Source organism: Podarcis pityusensis (genome assembly GCF_964106645.2).
Source record: "Podarcis pityusensis genome assembly, chromosome: 3".
NCBI classification, from domain to species: Eukaryota; Metazoa; Chordata; class Lepidosauria; order Squamata; family Lacertidae; genus Podarcis; species Podarcis pityusensis.
Window position 1 is genome coordinate 38,654,003 of NC_138026.1, and position 12,882 is coordinate 38,666,884.

Here is a 12,882-nt window from a genome sequence, read left to right on the forward strand (position 1 = left end):
ATCAGCTTGGGACTGGGCATCTTTAAAATGTATTCTTTAAAACATAACCACATACAGCTTTTAATTTTGCGGGAAGTACTTAATGAAATTTGCAAGCATATTAGACCCACCTGAAGGGGGTGAATCCTGCCAAAATTCAGGAGGGCGGCTGTAGTGATTTTCCTGCATGGGCAGCCTGTACTGTTTTGGACTGGAGAAAAAATGAACCCCACTTGAAATTGATGGGACTTAAGTTACAGCGCAATCCTAACTGTATCTAATGAGAAATAAGTTCTATTGCATGCAAGGGAACTTACTCTCAGGCAGGGGTGCTAACTTGCATGGGGCAGGGGGGAAGCGCCACCCTGCATAATTGCTCACACGATGTGGGGCATGGACACCATTTGAATGACAATGCTCATCAACTTTGGGAGGGGGGGCAAACATTTTATTAGTGGGGGCTGAAAAGACCTCAGCCCCTAGGAGTTGGCTCCTATGCTCTCAGGTAAGCGGTGCTGCCTTAGACAATGATTTAAATCACATTGGTTTCAGTGGCTGTATTGTATGAGACTAAGGCTGCCAACTTCTTAGCTGGGAGTAAGCCCCATTGAATTCCACAGGACCTACTTCTGAACAGATATGAACAGGACTGAGTTCTAAGCCTGGATTCAAGTCATTCTTCTCCCCATGGCCCTCGACCGCACAAGGCATCTACAATTTGAAGTGCTCATGCATTAGACTCTCTCCTCTGTCCTCTGCAAAAGAAAAAAAAAATCAGACTAGCTTAACAAAAGCAAGAGACTTTCTAGAAAACTGTGTACAAGCATACACACGAAATGATGTGTAACACAGGAGAGAGACTTTCGACTGAGTCATAAAGGAGTCTCACCACAACAATTATTTATGTACTGTCTGATTTCATGGCCAGTGATGTGTTTGAGCATAATTTCAGGTATCTGACTCAGTAGGAGTTATGCAGGCGAAATCCATTCTCTTGTATATGTCACACATGAAGGAAAATAATAACAGGACTATTAAAGCAGCTGGAAAAACAGACGAATACAGAAAACATTTGCTCAATTAGGCTTCGTAACAATTACCCAATTTTATAGCTTATTAGAAAACATTATTTGGCATGGTCCCATTGCAGGTGAGAAAACAGGACCTTTAAACATGACTGTATCATTTAAGAAAATGTATTTAGAGGGACGGTATTTAAACAGAAATTCAACAGTGACATAATGTGGTGATACTTCAGTTGATTGTGACACAGGGAAAGTATCTTCCTCCTACTAACTGTAGCTTCCATGCTCTTCTAAAGGCAGTTAATAAGCATTGCCAAGTTCCTGCAGAACCCTTACTCGAGAGTAAGGCTCACTGAACATAGCAAGACTTCTGATTAAAGGCACATATGGCTAGGTCGCATTTTGCCTCAAAATTGGCTCACAGCATGATTAGAAATAATTTATACAGACCACCTTTCATTGCAAAAGTAATGGTCTGTAGGAAGAATCCAAGTGCTTAGCTTAGACATTGCTTTATGCAAATCACATCATAGTGTGAGTACTCAGGGAAATAAGTGAGTCCTTATTGGTGAAATAAACTTCAATTGGCTAAACTGTGAAGAGCTATAGGAGATGAATTTTGTTCCATGATATTAAGAATGTGTTTATAGTATGACATTTACCTAATCCATGTTTAGCTATTTTTGATCCTGAAGACAAAAAGGATGGCAAATTAGCAAGCCCTACAAATTCAAACTTGAGCCTATTATTTCTGCTTGAGATTAAACTGCAGGCTTCACAAAAAACACATTAAATTCAGCAAATAAACTTTCAACAGATTCGAGCACACAGGAATGTAAAACTACTTTATTGGTCACAGCATAGAACATTTCAACTCAATAAATATTGATCCCCAACATAGACATCATTTATGACAAGGACAAAGTAGGTCCCTGAAGAGTGTTTTGGAATGGTGTGGAGAGGTGTTACTCCAAGATGCATCCTGTAAACTGGGGTCAATTGTTTTTCTTGGGCATTGCTGCGTTGAAGAGCACATAAAGGAGATAGCCTGTTCCTGAAGAGAAGACACACAACATTAGGTCAGATCAAGCACAAATGCTTTAGATGATGGCAATTTATTAGCATAAGCTCTCTTTTTTAAAGTATTCATGCCACTCTTTTGCTCTAATCTTATTAGACTGACAGAAAATGACACAATATATGTTAAGTTTCTTCAGGCTAAAAGGAGCCCATTTTCCCATTCCTTTTATATCGCCAGACCAATTAAGTACATAAAGGGAGGATTATGACATTTCTGAGCACAATTCAAAGTGTTGCTGATGACCGTTAAAGCCCTAAATGACCTTGGCCCTGTATACCTGAAGGAGCGTCTTCAACCCCAGTGTTCAGCCCGGACACTGAGATCCAGCACTGAGGGTTCCTTCACTTAGAGAAGTGAAGCTACAGAGAACCAGGCAGAGGGTCTTTTCTCTAGTAGCACCCATCCTGTAGAACACACTCCCATCAGATGTCAAAGAGATGAATAACTTTATGTATAACCTTCATAAGACATCTGAAGGCAGCCCTGTACAGGGAAGTTTCTTAAGGTTTAATGCTTTATTATGTTGTCATATATGTTGAAAACCGCCCAAATGGCTTGGGCAACCCAGTCAGATGGGTGAGGTACAAATAAATTATTATTATTAGGCAAAACTCTAAAAATGCCGTAAGTTTTATGATAAAAATTGCCATCTTAAACTCTTGAGCTTTCAGAAATTCTGGTAAATTAAAGTGCTTCCAGCATGCTGTTTTCAATACAGGGATCGGGAACCTGCAGCTCTCCATATATCACTGTACTCTAGGCCCCATTAGTTCTGGCCAAGGTCAATGATTGCTGAAGCTGTAGTCCAACAACATATGGAGGGGCACAGGTCCCCCATCATTTTCCTGGCAGCTGCATTTTAACCTGAGCTTCCATTCAGAAGTTTCTGCCTCATGTTTTTGGGCTTTAAAAAGGTTCCCAACAAATGATTGTAAAGACTGCATTCTCAAAGGTGTCAGAAACCCACTCAGTCAAATAGCTAAGTAAAGTAGGCATTATGGGAAAGTGGCATAGGAAAACCTGCAAGCTTGAATGTAAACGCTCATCCAAATTTGCCTACTGAACAGAGTGGGGATCTGGGTTCCTTTAAGACAGAGCTCTTATAGACTCAAGTGATGTTCACAACAGAAAGAGGAGAAAATAATGTGGAGAATATTCACAAACAGCAGTCTGGTATCTCTTGTGCTTTTATACTGGTTTTCCTAAGCACGTTTTTAATAACACGGTAACATACAGCACAGGATTTCCAAGTTCCCAAGTTCCTGTTTTAGATTTATGCAGAGGAGTGGTACTTTCTCTCTTAGAAATATGAACACATAACCAGAGACATCTATGACAGCTCTGCTGCTTCTCTGTTAAAGTCTTACCAAAAACGGAAAGGATCATGGTGGTTCGATACAGCATTGCATCCATTGTTCCGCCTTTTAGGTACACTGGAATGCCATTATCTTCCTAATAACAACGACAAAGATGCAGAATTCATGAGTTAAGACTCTTCTCTTTTAGGATTTATTTTTTAAAATTGAAACCTATTCTGCTAGAGTTACAATGTTAGAAAGCTAACTCCGGCTCTGTTTACTCAAGTCCAGGCAAAAAGTACAAAAAGTTATTTCCTGCATAGTTGCCAGTTATTCAAGGCTAAATACTGTAATTTGGAACATCTACCTGATATTGAAAGTTCACCAATACTGAAACAGCCCTCTGTTGAAAGCATGCTACCATATACTGTAAAAAGAGACTCTACTGCTCAGCTATATATGTCATATGAGCAGTAGGGCTGGGCGATAACTGGTTTTCAGCATCACAGTATATAACCAGCTCAACATCACAATAAACCAATATATAATGATGTCTGAAATAAGGATAGAACCATGTGAAGCAAATGGGCTAAGGTCCTGGGAACTGCTACGTAGACAGAGAAAGGTGGGGAGGAAGAAGCAGCCAAACCTTGTGTTGATTCCTGGATGGGGTAGAGTGGAGGTGGAAAGCAGAAGAGGGGAACCCCCACATCCGTATTCTCCTAAGGATAAGCCTTATACCCTAAATATTTCTGGGGGTGGGGAGAGATACATTACTTCCTCAGCCCAGGCAGGCTAAAATGAGCTGCAAGGAAGCAACCAGAGAGGAAAGGCAAGGAGTGGAAGAATAAATCAACCAGCTCTAACGAGCAGCCTATTTGCAGCCCATTCCTATGCTTGTTTACTTAAACATCCCACCAAGTTCAATAAAACTCAAGTCCCAAGTATGAAAACACAGGACTGCAGCCTAAATTTAGAGTGTATTGGGACACCGTTCAACTGATTAGTTACAATATTCTTTTTATTGACCCTAGTCAAATATGATCAAACTTTCTAAAGGGTCAAGAATGCCCTTATGTAAGTGGCAATACATTGAGTGCAGAACTGGTTAATCAACCAGCAACCGTGAAAGCAAGGAACTGTTCCCTCCTCAACCCTTATCAGAGCTTGTGTCACTCACAGATCTCTCATTCAGCCACTATGAGGGTATGCTCCAGTCAAACTGTCCCAACCCTATCTACTCTGTGGAAAATGTTTGGTGCTGGCTCCTGCTCAGTGGGGTTGGTTGTTTTGTGAGCATGTGAGTTTAGGTGCACCTACTGTGTTTCATAAATGCTATTAACTGTTGTAAGAACTCAAATCAGAAAACAGGCTATAAATCTACTGAATAAATTTTAGGAGCAGGTATCACCTGCATTCTCTCTATAAAGAATTTTTGTCCTCATCCTTTCCAGTTAAGCAACATGTCCTGGTTCCCTGGCCATTTGCTAAACTGCTGGCATCTCTAAATGGGAGCACAACAGTAAAGAGGAAACACAAAGTATGTGCATACATAATCATAAATTAGGGTCAGCAAATTAGCTAGAGTCAATAAGGATTGAGTCAGCAGCCTACATAGTGCAGGGAATGTGAGCACTGTAGCACAGGACAGCAGCGGTGCAGTGAATGTCAGCACTGTGGACGAAGGCATGTATGCACACTGCAATATACTGCCTTAAAGGGTCATGGAAGACATCATTTCATAGACAATGGTGACACTACTTACTTGTGGTTCTGATTTTCCAGTTAACACACAGATCAGCCAGCAAGATTAGAGACCAACTTTCTCCCTCTCAGTTAAATGACCACCTGTCACTGCCCAAGGCCACTTTTCAGGCAGTGCAAAGTCTGTGGGGCCACTGCCACCCTCAGGGAGCAAGTAAAGAAATCAGCCAGCAGATTCCACAACGGCCACAAGGAAAGGAAGAACCCGTTTTATCAAGGCATACCACTCTTTGCTTAATCCTTCTGCAAAAGTTTAGCCACATTTCACATGCCAAGGGAGATGACATTCAGTGTGAAATTTGCTGTTATTTTGCAAAGACTGAGAGAGGGACTAGACTCTGAAGTCTTCTAGAATAAAATAATGAAGGAAAATACTTTTTTGTAATTAGCATGCTTTGCTAGGGTTTTACTGGTTAGGGGGTTGATCAAATAACTTATTCCTTTAAAATTCTTGATCAATTTTTGACTAGTCAAATGCCAACACAATGTACCCACCACTTTTGAAAAGATGTCCCATTTTGAACTACTCAACTTAGATGGGCTGATGCTTTAGTGGGCATGGCTTGGGATGCAGGGGGAGGGGGCCAAGAAAAACTATTTTATGAAAAGTATTTTATTATTAACATTAAGGACAACACAGCTGAAATCACAACTTTGGAAAAACCAAGTCATGAATCAGACTACCTAGATGATAAAACAAACTATCAAGTAAAAATATTACAGCACATTTTTTACTCATAGCAAGCAGAATAGTGTCTTCTTACATTAGGGATAGTTATCTGTAGCCATCCAGATTCCTGCCCACCCTGACCATCAGTCATGCCATCTGGAGGGCTGCAGGTTCCCCACCTCTACCCTGTACTGTTCAGCATGACAACCGAGAATGATCAAAGACTGTTAGTACAGCTGTCTATAGAACACACAAAAAGGTTTGAGTTCTAACTTATGATACCCAGCACCACATAGATTATTTATTAACTAGTCACAATTTGCTAGCCAGGTAGGACATTGCCTATATTTTTTAAGATACTCCCAGAAGCTAAAATTCTGATTTGTCTTCAACAGCTATTGCTGTATCTTTCACATGTAACTTAATTGCATTCGTAAGCATAAATTCATTCATACAAGCATGCTATTGGATTTCAGATAATTTAGCACTACTGAGAAAATAAGCAGCTATCACACAGCAATCAGACTGTGTGGTCTTAAAAGATCAAAAAAAGAAAGATGGCTTGGACGCTAAATGCCATTAGTGGTGCTACGTAAAGTATATTCATCGTAAAAAAAAATCATATATATATATATTTATATAGATAGATAGATAAAAACAATATTAAGAGGTTCCATTACATTGTCATTTGTTCTCAAAGTATGCATGCAACCATACCTGGAAATGTTTCTGTAATTCCGGAACCTTGTTTGTAACCTGCCTGCGGGAGGCAGTGCTTATGGATTTCTGAGAAATTTGCCGAAGAGTCTGCAAAACAAACAAAAAATATTTCTTTTTAAATTATTATTAGAAGTAGTGCTTCTTTTGTTAAGGGTACACTCATATGCACAATTACTTGGGAAGCAAGTAAACTAAACACTAGTGGTTTAGACCAAATGTAGTTAGTGACCACACTAGTGTACACAGAATGATAATCACAGTTTTCTCTGAAACGAAAATGTTAGATATAGCTTAATGAGGCAAGCCTACTTCAGACTATGGCTAACAACCCTAGCTAGATTTAATAAGCCATACTTAACACTATAATTTTTGTTCTGAACCTACCAAACTGTAGTTAGTTAAAAATGAAAGGAAGTGTTTGATCTTATATGTCAGTGCTGGATGTGGGGAGTGTATTGTTCAAGGGCTTGCTTACATAAAGCTTAATCATGTTTTGCTATTATGTGTATAAACAGCTATTCTTGTATATATTTAACCTGTGCTGACCATTGCTGCCTCTTTCATTGCATGGCCATTAGGCCCCACTGTTTCACCCCACATTTCTACCAACTGAAAATACAGTAAAGCTACATAAATCTGATGAAAGGCACACAAGCTTGTGTCACATGCCTCTTTAAGATACCAACAAAAAACCTGTTGCTTCTGCCAAAAGCTAACAGCTACTTTGTTGAAATCCTGCTTTTCCCAACCCAATTTCCCCTTCTTAATCTGCACCATGTAAAAAAGGAAGTTGGTGCACCAAGTGAACAATACCCAAACTGGGAGACCATAGACCAACACCTATCTTTGAAAATCAAAGGACTTTGACATGGCAAACATTACCAACCAATGAAAATATAAAGCAAAATACATTGGCTTGGATCCCAATATGTGAACTTAAGACCCATGGAAATAAAATGCCTCATCTCCTCCTGGAAGCCACCTTAGCCCACCAACGCCTCCCCAGATGCCCTCTCCTCCATTAATGTGTGACAGCCACCGTGGAGGAAATAACTGCCCCAAATTGGGCAGACTTCTGAAACCTGATATTGGCAAATTTCCCCTTCAACCCATCCTCCATGGCACCCTCCCCAGCCTTCTTAAAAGAGGTTTTCCAGATCCCGCCCCCTGACCATTTACAAGGCCCAAACCAGTCACAATATGACCCCCCCGACCCCCCGCCCAAACCCCGATACCTTAACTCAAGTATGGTTCCTTTTTAAATAGGCGTAGTTTAGTTTTAAGCAGCCATTTCGACAAACAAAAATACTATTTTATTATAGCTGTTTTTGTGGGAATTGCTGAGGGTGCGGGGTTCACTTTTGCTGCATATTTGCTACGCTGTGTTTTCATTTTTCGCTTTTAACACTGCGTGGAATTTGCAACCTTGAAAAAGGCAGTTCACAACCGCAGGAAATGCAATAAAAGGGGCCTCCCTTCACTCGTCTATCTCGCTGCTTCCGCGGCTACTTTCCCAACAGCAAAAGCCACCCAAGTCACAGGCCAGACCCTCCTCCTCCTCCTCCTCCTCCGGCCATACCAAAAGGTTCCGAAGCATCTTGGCAGCTCTTCCTCTTCACCTTCCTCCTCGTCTACGCCGTCGCCTTCAACGCAGGAACAAGGGCACCGGAAACAGGAAGCGAGACGCCGCCTGACGTCACAATCCCTAGGCGACCATGGCGACCGGCGCGCGCATCCAAAGCGAGAGCTTCCGGTATTAATCAACAAGCCGTCGTTCCAGTCTTTCTAGCCGTTGGCACCTCTATGGTTAAATATTCTTTTTTTAAAAAAAATCTCCATAGCGGCGAAAGGCAGATCAGTTTGAGATCGGAAGTATCATATATAACCAGGACGGGTGCTGTCTTTATTTGTAAAGTCTATGAACCCTCTTGTCATTGAGAGACAGAGAGAGCGGGACTTCCTCTTAGGCTGCGGAGTCGTGAGCCAGAGGGAAACCTAGAGCGCCACAAGCGGGCTGGCGGGTGAACTGCAGTGTCCCGCCGCCTTGCTTGATTTACCCGGCTCCTAAGCGCATCCCTGGGCAGGGCAGCCAGGTTCTCCCGAAGCCGGGAGGGAGGCGCTTTTGAAGAGAAGGGTCAGGTTCAACTGCAAAAAGATGCCGGCCCAACTCTCCTCCCCTCCCGGTCCCCCCTTCTTCAGGACTTGGCCAGAAAATGGCTATGCCCCCCTTTCCCCTCTTGAGTAGCTGTTTTATAGGGATCGGGTGGGTATAGCGTTCTTCCCCAGCACGTTTGTTAAAGAGAGGTTTGGCTTTCCTTTTAAAAACACTGCACAGAAGTTGCAACCTTTCAAGGGCGGTTATTATAATTCCCATAAATGCAAGAAAACGGCCACCGCCCCTTAAATCTTCCGCAGCATCCCCACCCGCAAGCGCCACTTGACTGATGGAAACTGAGGAGGCGAAGGTCTTGCTTTGTAGCTGCCGCTGCTGGTTCCTCTGCTGATTTGCTGCCTGGCGGGCAACTTTTAAGGGTGCAAGAAGAGCCCCGAGAAGGAGGTGGATGGGCAGAATTCAGCTGGATAATTTGCAGTTTGGGGACAAATTGTGAAATTCTTCTGGCCTGCCACAGGTTCAGCTACAGGGAGATTGCTCCAGGCAAACCAAGCAGCTAACTGGCTGGCTCAGATGCAGGCGATTGCTCCCAAGAAGAGGACATTGCACACACAGAACTTCCACTTCAGACTACTGGATAGTTCCAGTGCACCCTCACTGGAAAATTTCTAAGCCCAGAGTGTTTTTCAGTAAGCAACTAGAGAGGGCAATTGTTTGAGGCACTTCACATTATCTCAGTAATTGTTAGCAACCCCTTATTCTACTTTTGCCATTGCCCACACCAGAGTCACATAACTTTCCATCCTTATTTGGTTTGTGGAATCCTACAGCCTAAGACGGTGAAGGGGAACTAGCAACCTTCCAGCAATTGGGAAACTGTTGTTTCCTATTTATGATCTGTACACCACCCACCTTACAATGGGGCCTGGGCAGTTAACAATACAGTGGTACCTCGGGTTAAGAACTTAATTTGTTCCGGAGGTCCATCTTAACCTGCAACTGTTCTTAACCTGAAGCACCACTTTAGCTAATGGGGCCTCCTGTGCTGCCGCCGCGCGATTTCTGTTCTCATCCTGAAGCAAAGTTCTTAACCTGAGGTACTGTTTCTGGGTTAGCGGAGTCTGTAACCTGAAGCGTATGTAACCCGAGGTAACACTGTAAAGGATAAATAAAAAAACAATAAACAAGGGTACTAAAATTAAAGTGTAAAATAACCAAAGTATAAAAACCAATAATTGAGATTTTGCTGCAGCTGGCTTTAACAAAGAAAACATTAGCACACTAAAGACTACAGCACCTATCATCCCTGGCCATGCTAGCTGGGACAGATGGGAGTTGAAATTCAACATCTGGAGAACCACAGTCTCCTTTAGCCTAGAAGAATGACATGGTTTGACTTAGTTTGAGCAATTTCTTGTATGGAACTATTTCTTGTATGGAACTTTAGATAAAAGTGTTTCCTTGTTCTAGCTTCTTTCCTCTGGGGTTTACATTCCCAAATGACCTACTAGTAGATGCAGCATCTGACCAGCTCTCAGTCTTCAGAAGAGTCTACTTTTGCACCTGACCTGGTGCCAGTGGTTTGGCGCTGCCTGAGAGCCCCAAGCTTGGCAGCAATGGCAGTGGTTGGCTGCCATTTTAAATGATCCAAAATGCAATGCCCCATTTCATATATATATAAAATTAAAACAGTGGGCAGCCACCCACAGATGAGATACATACTTGGCTCCTATTCAAAAGCAACACTGATGTGCACCTATCACTAAAGAGCCTACAAAAGAGGGCAGCAAGTTGCCACTGCTGTCATGTCAAAAGGTAAGTGTAGTCACGTTAGAAGGGTTATATATTGGGGCCCATAATTCCTAGGCAAGTTGGAGATGCATTATTACGTAGACTTGGAACATGAGGGCTTAGAGCCATATTTGTGTGAGTAGGTGCAATTCTCACTTCAACTTACTCCTTGGAAGAATGTCCAAATCCATCCATCTTTCTTGCTTTCTTTCTTTACTTACTTACTTACTTACTCACTCACTCGCTTATTTAGGATTGTCTCTCCCGAGCCTGAGGGGGAGAAAGTGGGGAGGCTGTAGTGGGATGAAGAAAAGAGGCAGCCACCATCATGTTGGACCCATATAATCAGGGCTGTTATTTGTTATATCTTTGTCATCATGCAAGTTTGACAAGGTTTGTTGCTGTTTAATTTTAGTTCAGCAATGCTCAAAGAAGAGGCCTTACAATGGCATAGTTTCCTGGAACTTACTACAGTGGTGCCCCGCAAGACGAACGCCTCGCAAGACGAAAAACTCGCAAGACGAAAGGTTTTTTCGTTTTCGAGTTGCTTCGCAAGACGAATTTCCCTATGGGCTTGCTTTGCAAGACGAGAACGTCTTGCAAGTTTGTTTCCTTTTTCGTAAAACCGTTAAAACCCAGGGTGCATTGCTGGAAGAGGTGCAGTTGCGACTTGACTTTGAGGAGCAACACATTGCACGCGGTGTGGTGGTCTTTTTGAGCTTTTTAAAGAGTTTGCTGAATTTTTGAAGCTTTTCCAAAACTTCTTTTGCAGCTGTTTGGTAAGTTAAACTTTTAAAACTTTTTTTGGGGTTTTTTGGATTTTGGGTTGGGGTGTTTAGAATTCAAGGACTTGGTGTTGGGGAGAGGTTTGCAAGAATCTGGGAGCTTGTGTGGTTTTTTCCTGCATTTTTATGATTTTCTGTGACCATTGGGCCATGTTGTTTTTTTTTGAAAAAAATTTCTGGGTTTTGAATTTCTGTGTGCTGGGTGGCTGGGGGAACAGCTGGGGAGGGGTTTGCAAGAATCTGGGAGCTTGTGTGGTTTTTTTTTTTGAATTTTTATGGTTTTCTGTGACCATTGGGCCATGTTGTTGTTTTTTTGAAAAAAATTCTGGGTTTTGAATTTCTGTGTGCTGGGTGGATGGGGGAACAGTTGGGGAGGGGTTTGCAACAGTTGGGGAGGGGTTTGCAACAGTTGGGGAGGGGCTGGGGGAACAGTTGAGGTTTTTGAAGACTTTGGTGATTTTTAAAGCTTTCCCAAAACTTCTTTTGCAGCCATTTGAGGATTTTGAAGACTTTGGTGATTTGCAGCCATTTCGTAAGTTAAACTTTTAAAACTTTTTTTGGGGGTTTTGGATTTTGGGTTGGGTGTTTGGAATTCAAGGACTTGGTTCTGGGTTTGAATTGCTGATTTTTCTTTTTTCTTTTTCTGAGTTTACGAAGGTAACAGCTGTGCTGTCATGGGACCCAAGAAGACTGCTGCTGCTGCGGAGGCCGGCGAGAGGAATAAGGAGAAGGTGACGCTGGAAATGAAGAAGGAGATCATCCGGAAGCACGACGGTGGAATGCGTGTGACGGACCTCGCCAGGGAGTACGGCAGGAACCCATCGACCATCGGGACCATCCTGAAGATGAGGGAGAAGATCCTTGCGACTGATGCAGCCAAGGGAGTCACCAGGATCGTGAAGAACCGCCCAGCTGTTCTGGAGGAGGTCGAGAAGTTGCTGCTCATCTGGTTAGAAGAGAAGCAGCGTGCAGGGGACACAGTGACTGAGGCAGTCATTTGTGAGAAGGCCAAGGCCTTGCACGCAGACCTCATCCGGGAACAGCCAGGAACCTCAGGCGAGCCAGAAGTCTTCAAGGCAAGCAGAGGCTGGTTTGACCGGTTCAAGGCAAGATCTGGAATCCACAGCGTGGTCAGGCATGGAGAGGCTGCCAGTTCTGATGTTCCTGCGGCTGAAGACTTTGCCTTGGAGTTCCTGGAGGCTGTGAAGACGGAGGGCTACGTTCCACAGCAGGTCTTCAACTGCGACAAGACCGGGCTGTTTTGGAAGAGGATGCCCAAAAGGACTTTCCTCACACAGGAGGAGGCCAAGTTGCCTGGCCACAAGCCCATGAAGGACCGTCTGACCCTGCTCTTCTGTGCCAACGCAAGCGGCGACCTGAAGATCAAGCCCCTGCTGGTGTACCACTTGGAGAACCCACGGGCCTTCAAGAAACACAAGGTCGACAAGGAGCGGCTGAGTGTCATGTGGCGATCCAACAGCAAGGCTTGGGTCACACGTGTGCTGTTTGTGGACTGGGTCAATCTTGCTTTTGGCCCTGCTGTCAAACAGTACCTGCTGGACAACGACCTGCCGCTGAAGGCTTTGCTTCTGATGGACAATGCTCCTGCTCATCCTAAAGGCCTTGAGGTGGACTTGTTGGAGGAGTTCAGCTTCA

The 12,882-nt window shown here is 43.2% G+C and overlaps 1 protein-coding gene across 1 annotated transcript; it reads right to left on the reverse strand.

The window, feature by feature from the left end:
* Positions 1-1,822: 1,822 nt before the first annotated feature.
* Positions 1,823-8,275, reverse strand: COX7A2 (cytochrome c oxidase subunit 7A2). The gene is made up of 4 exons (XM_080998095.1): positions 8,117-8,275; positions 6,535-6,624; positions 3,453-3,537; positions 1,823-2,058 (listed from the first exon to the last, which is right to left on the reverse strand). Exons 1-4 carry the CDS (start codon positions 8,132-8,134, stop codon positions 2,000-2,002), a joined length of 252 nt encoding a protein of 83 aa, XP_080854221.1. The 5' UTR covers positions 8,135-8,275; the 3' UTR covers positions 1,823-1,999.
* Between the last annotated feature and the right edge of the window lie 4,607 nt (positions 8,276-12,882).

What these genes read in the sequence shown, in the direction of transcription:
- COX7A2 (XM_080998095.1), bottom strand. An exon ending in AATTACAGAAACATTTCCAG is followed by an intron (nt 3,538 to 6,534) that starts GTATGGTTGCAT and finishes CGTTGTTATTAG; the next exon opens with GAAGATAATGGCATTCCAGT. An exon ending in CATGATCCTTTCCGTTTTTG is followed by an intron (nt 2,059 to 3,452) that starts GTAAGACTTTAA and finishes TCTTCTCTTCAG; the next exon opens with GAACAGGCTATCTCCTTTAT.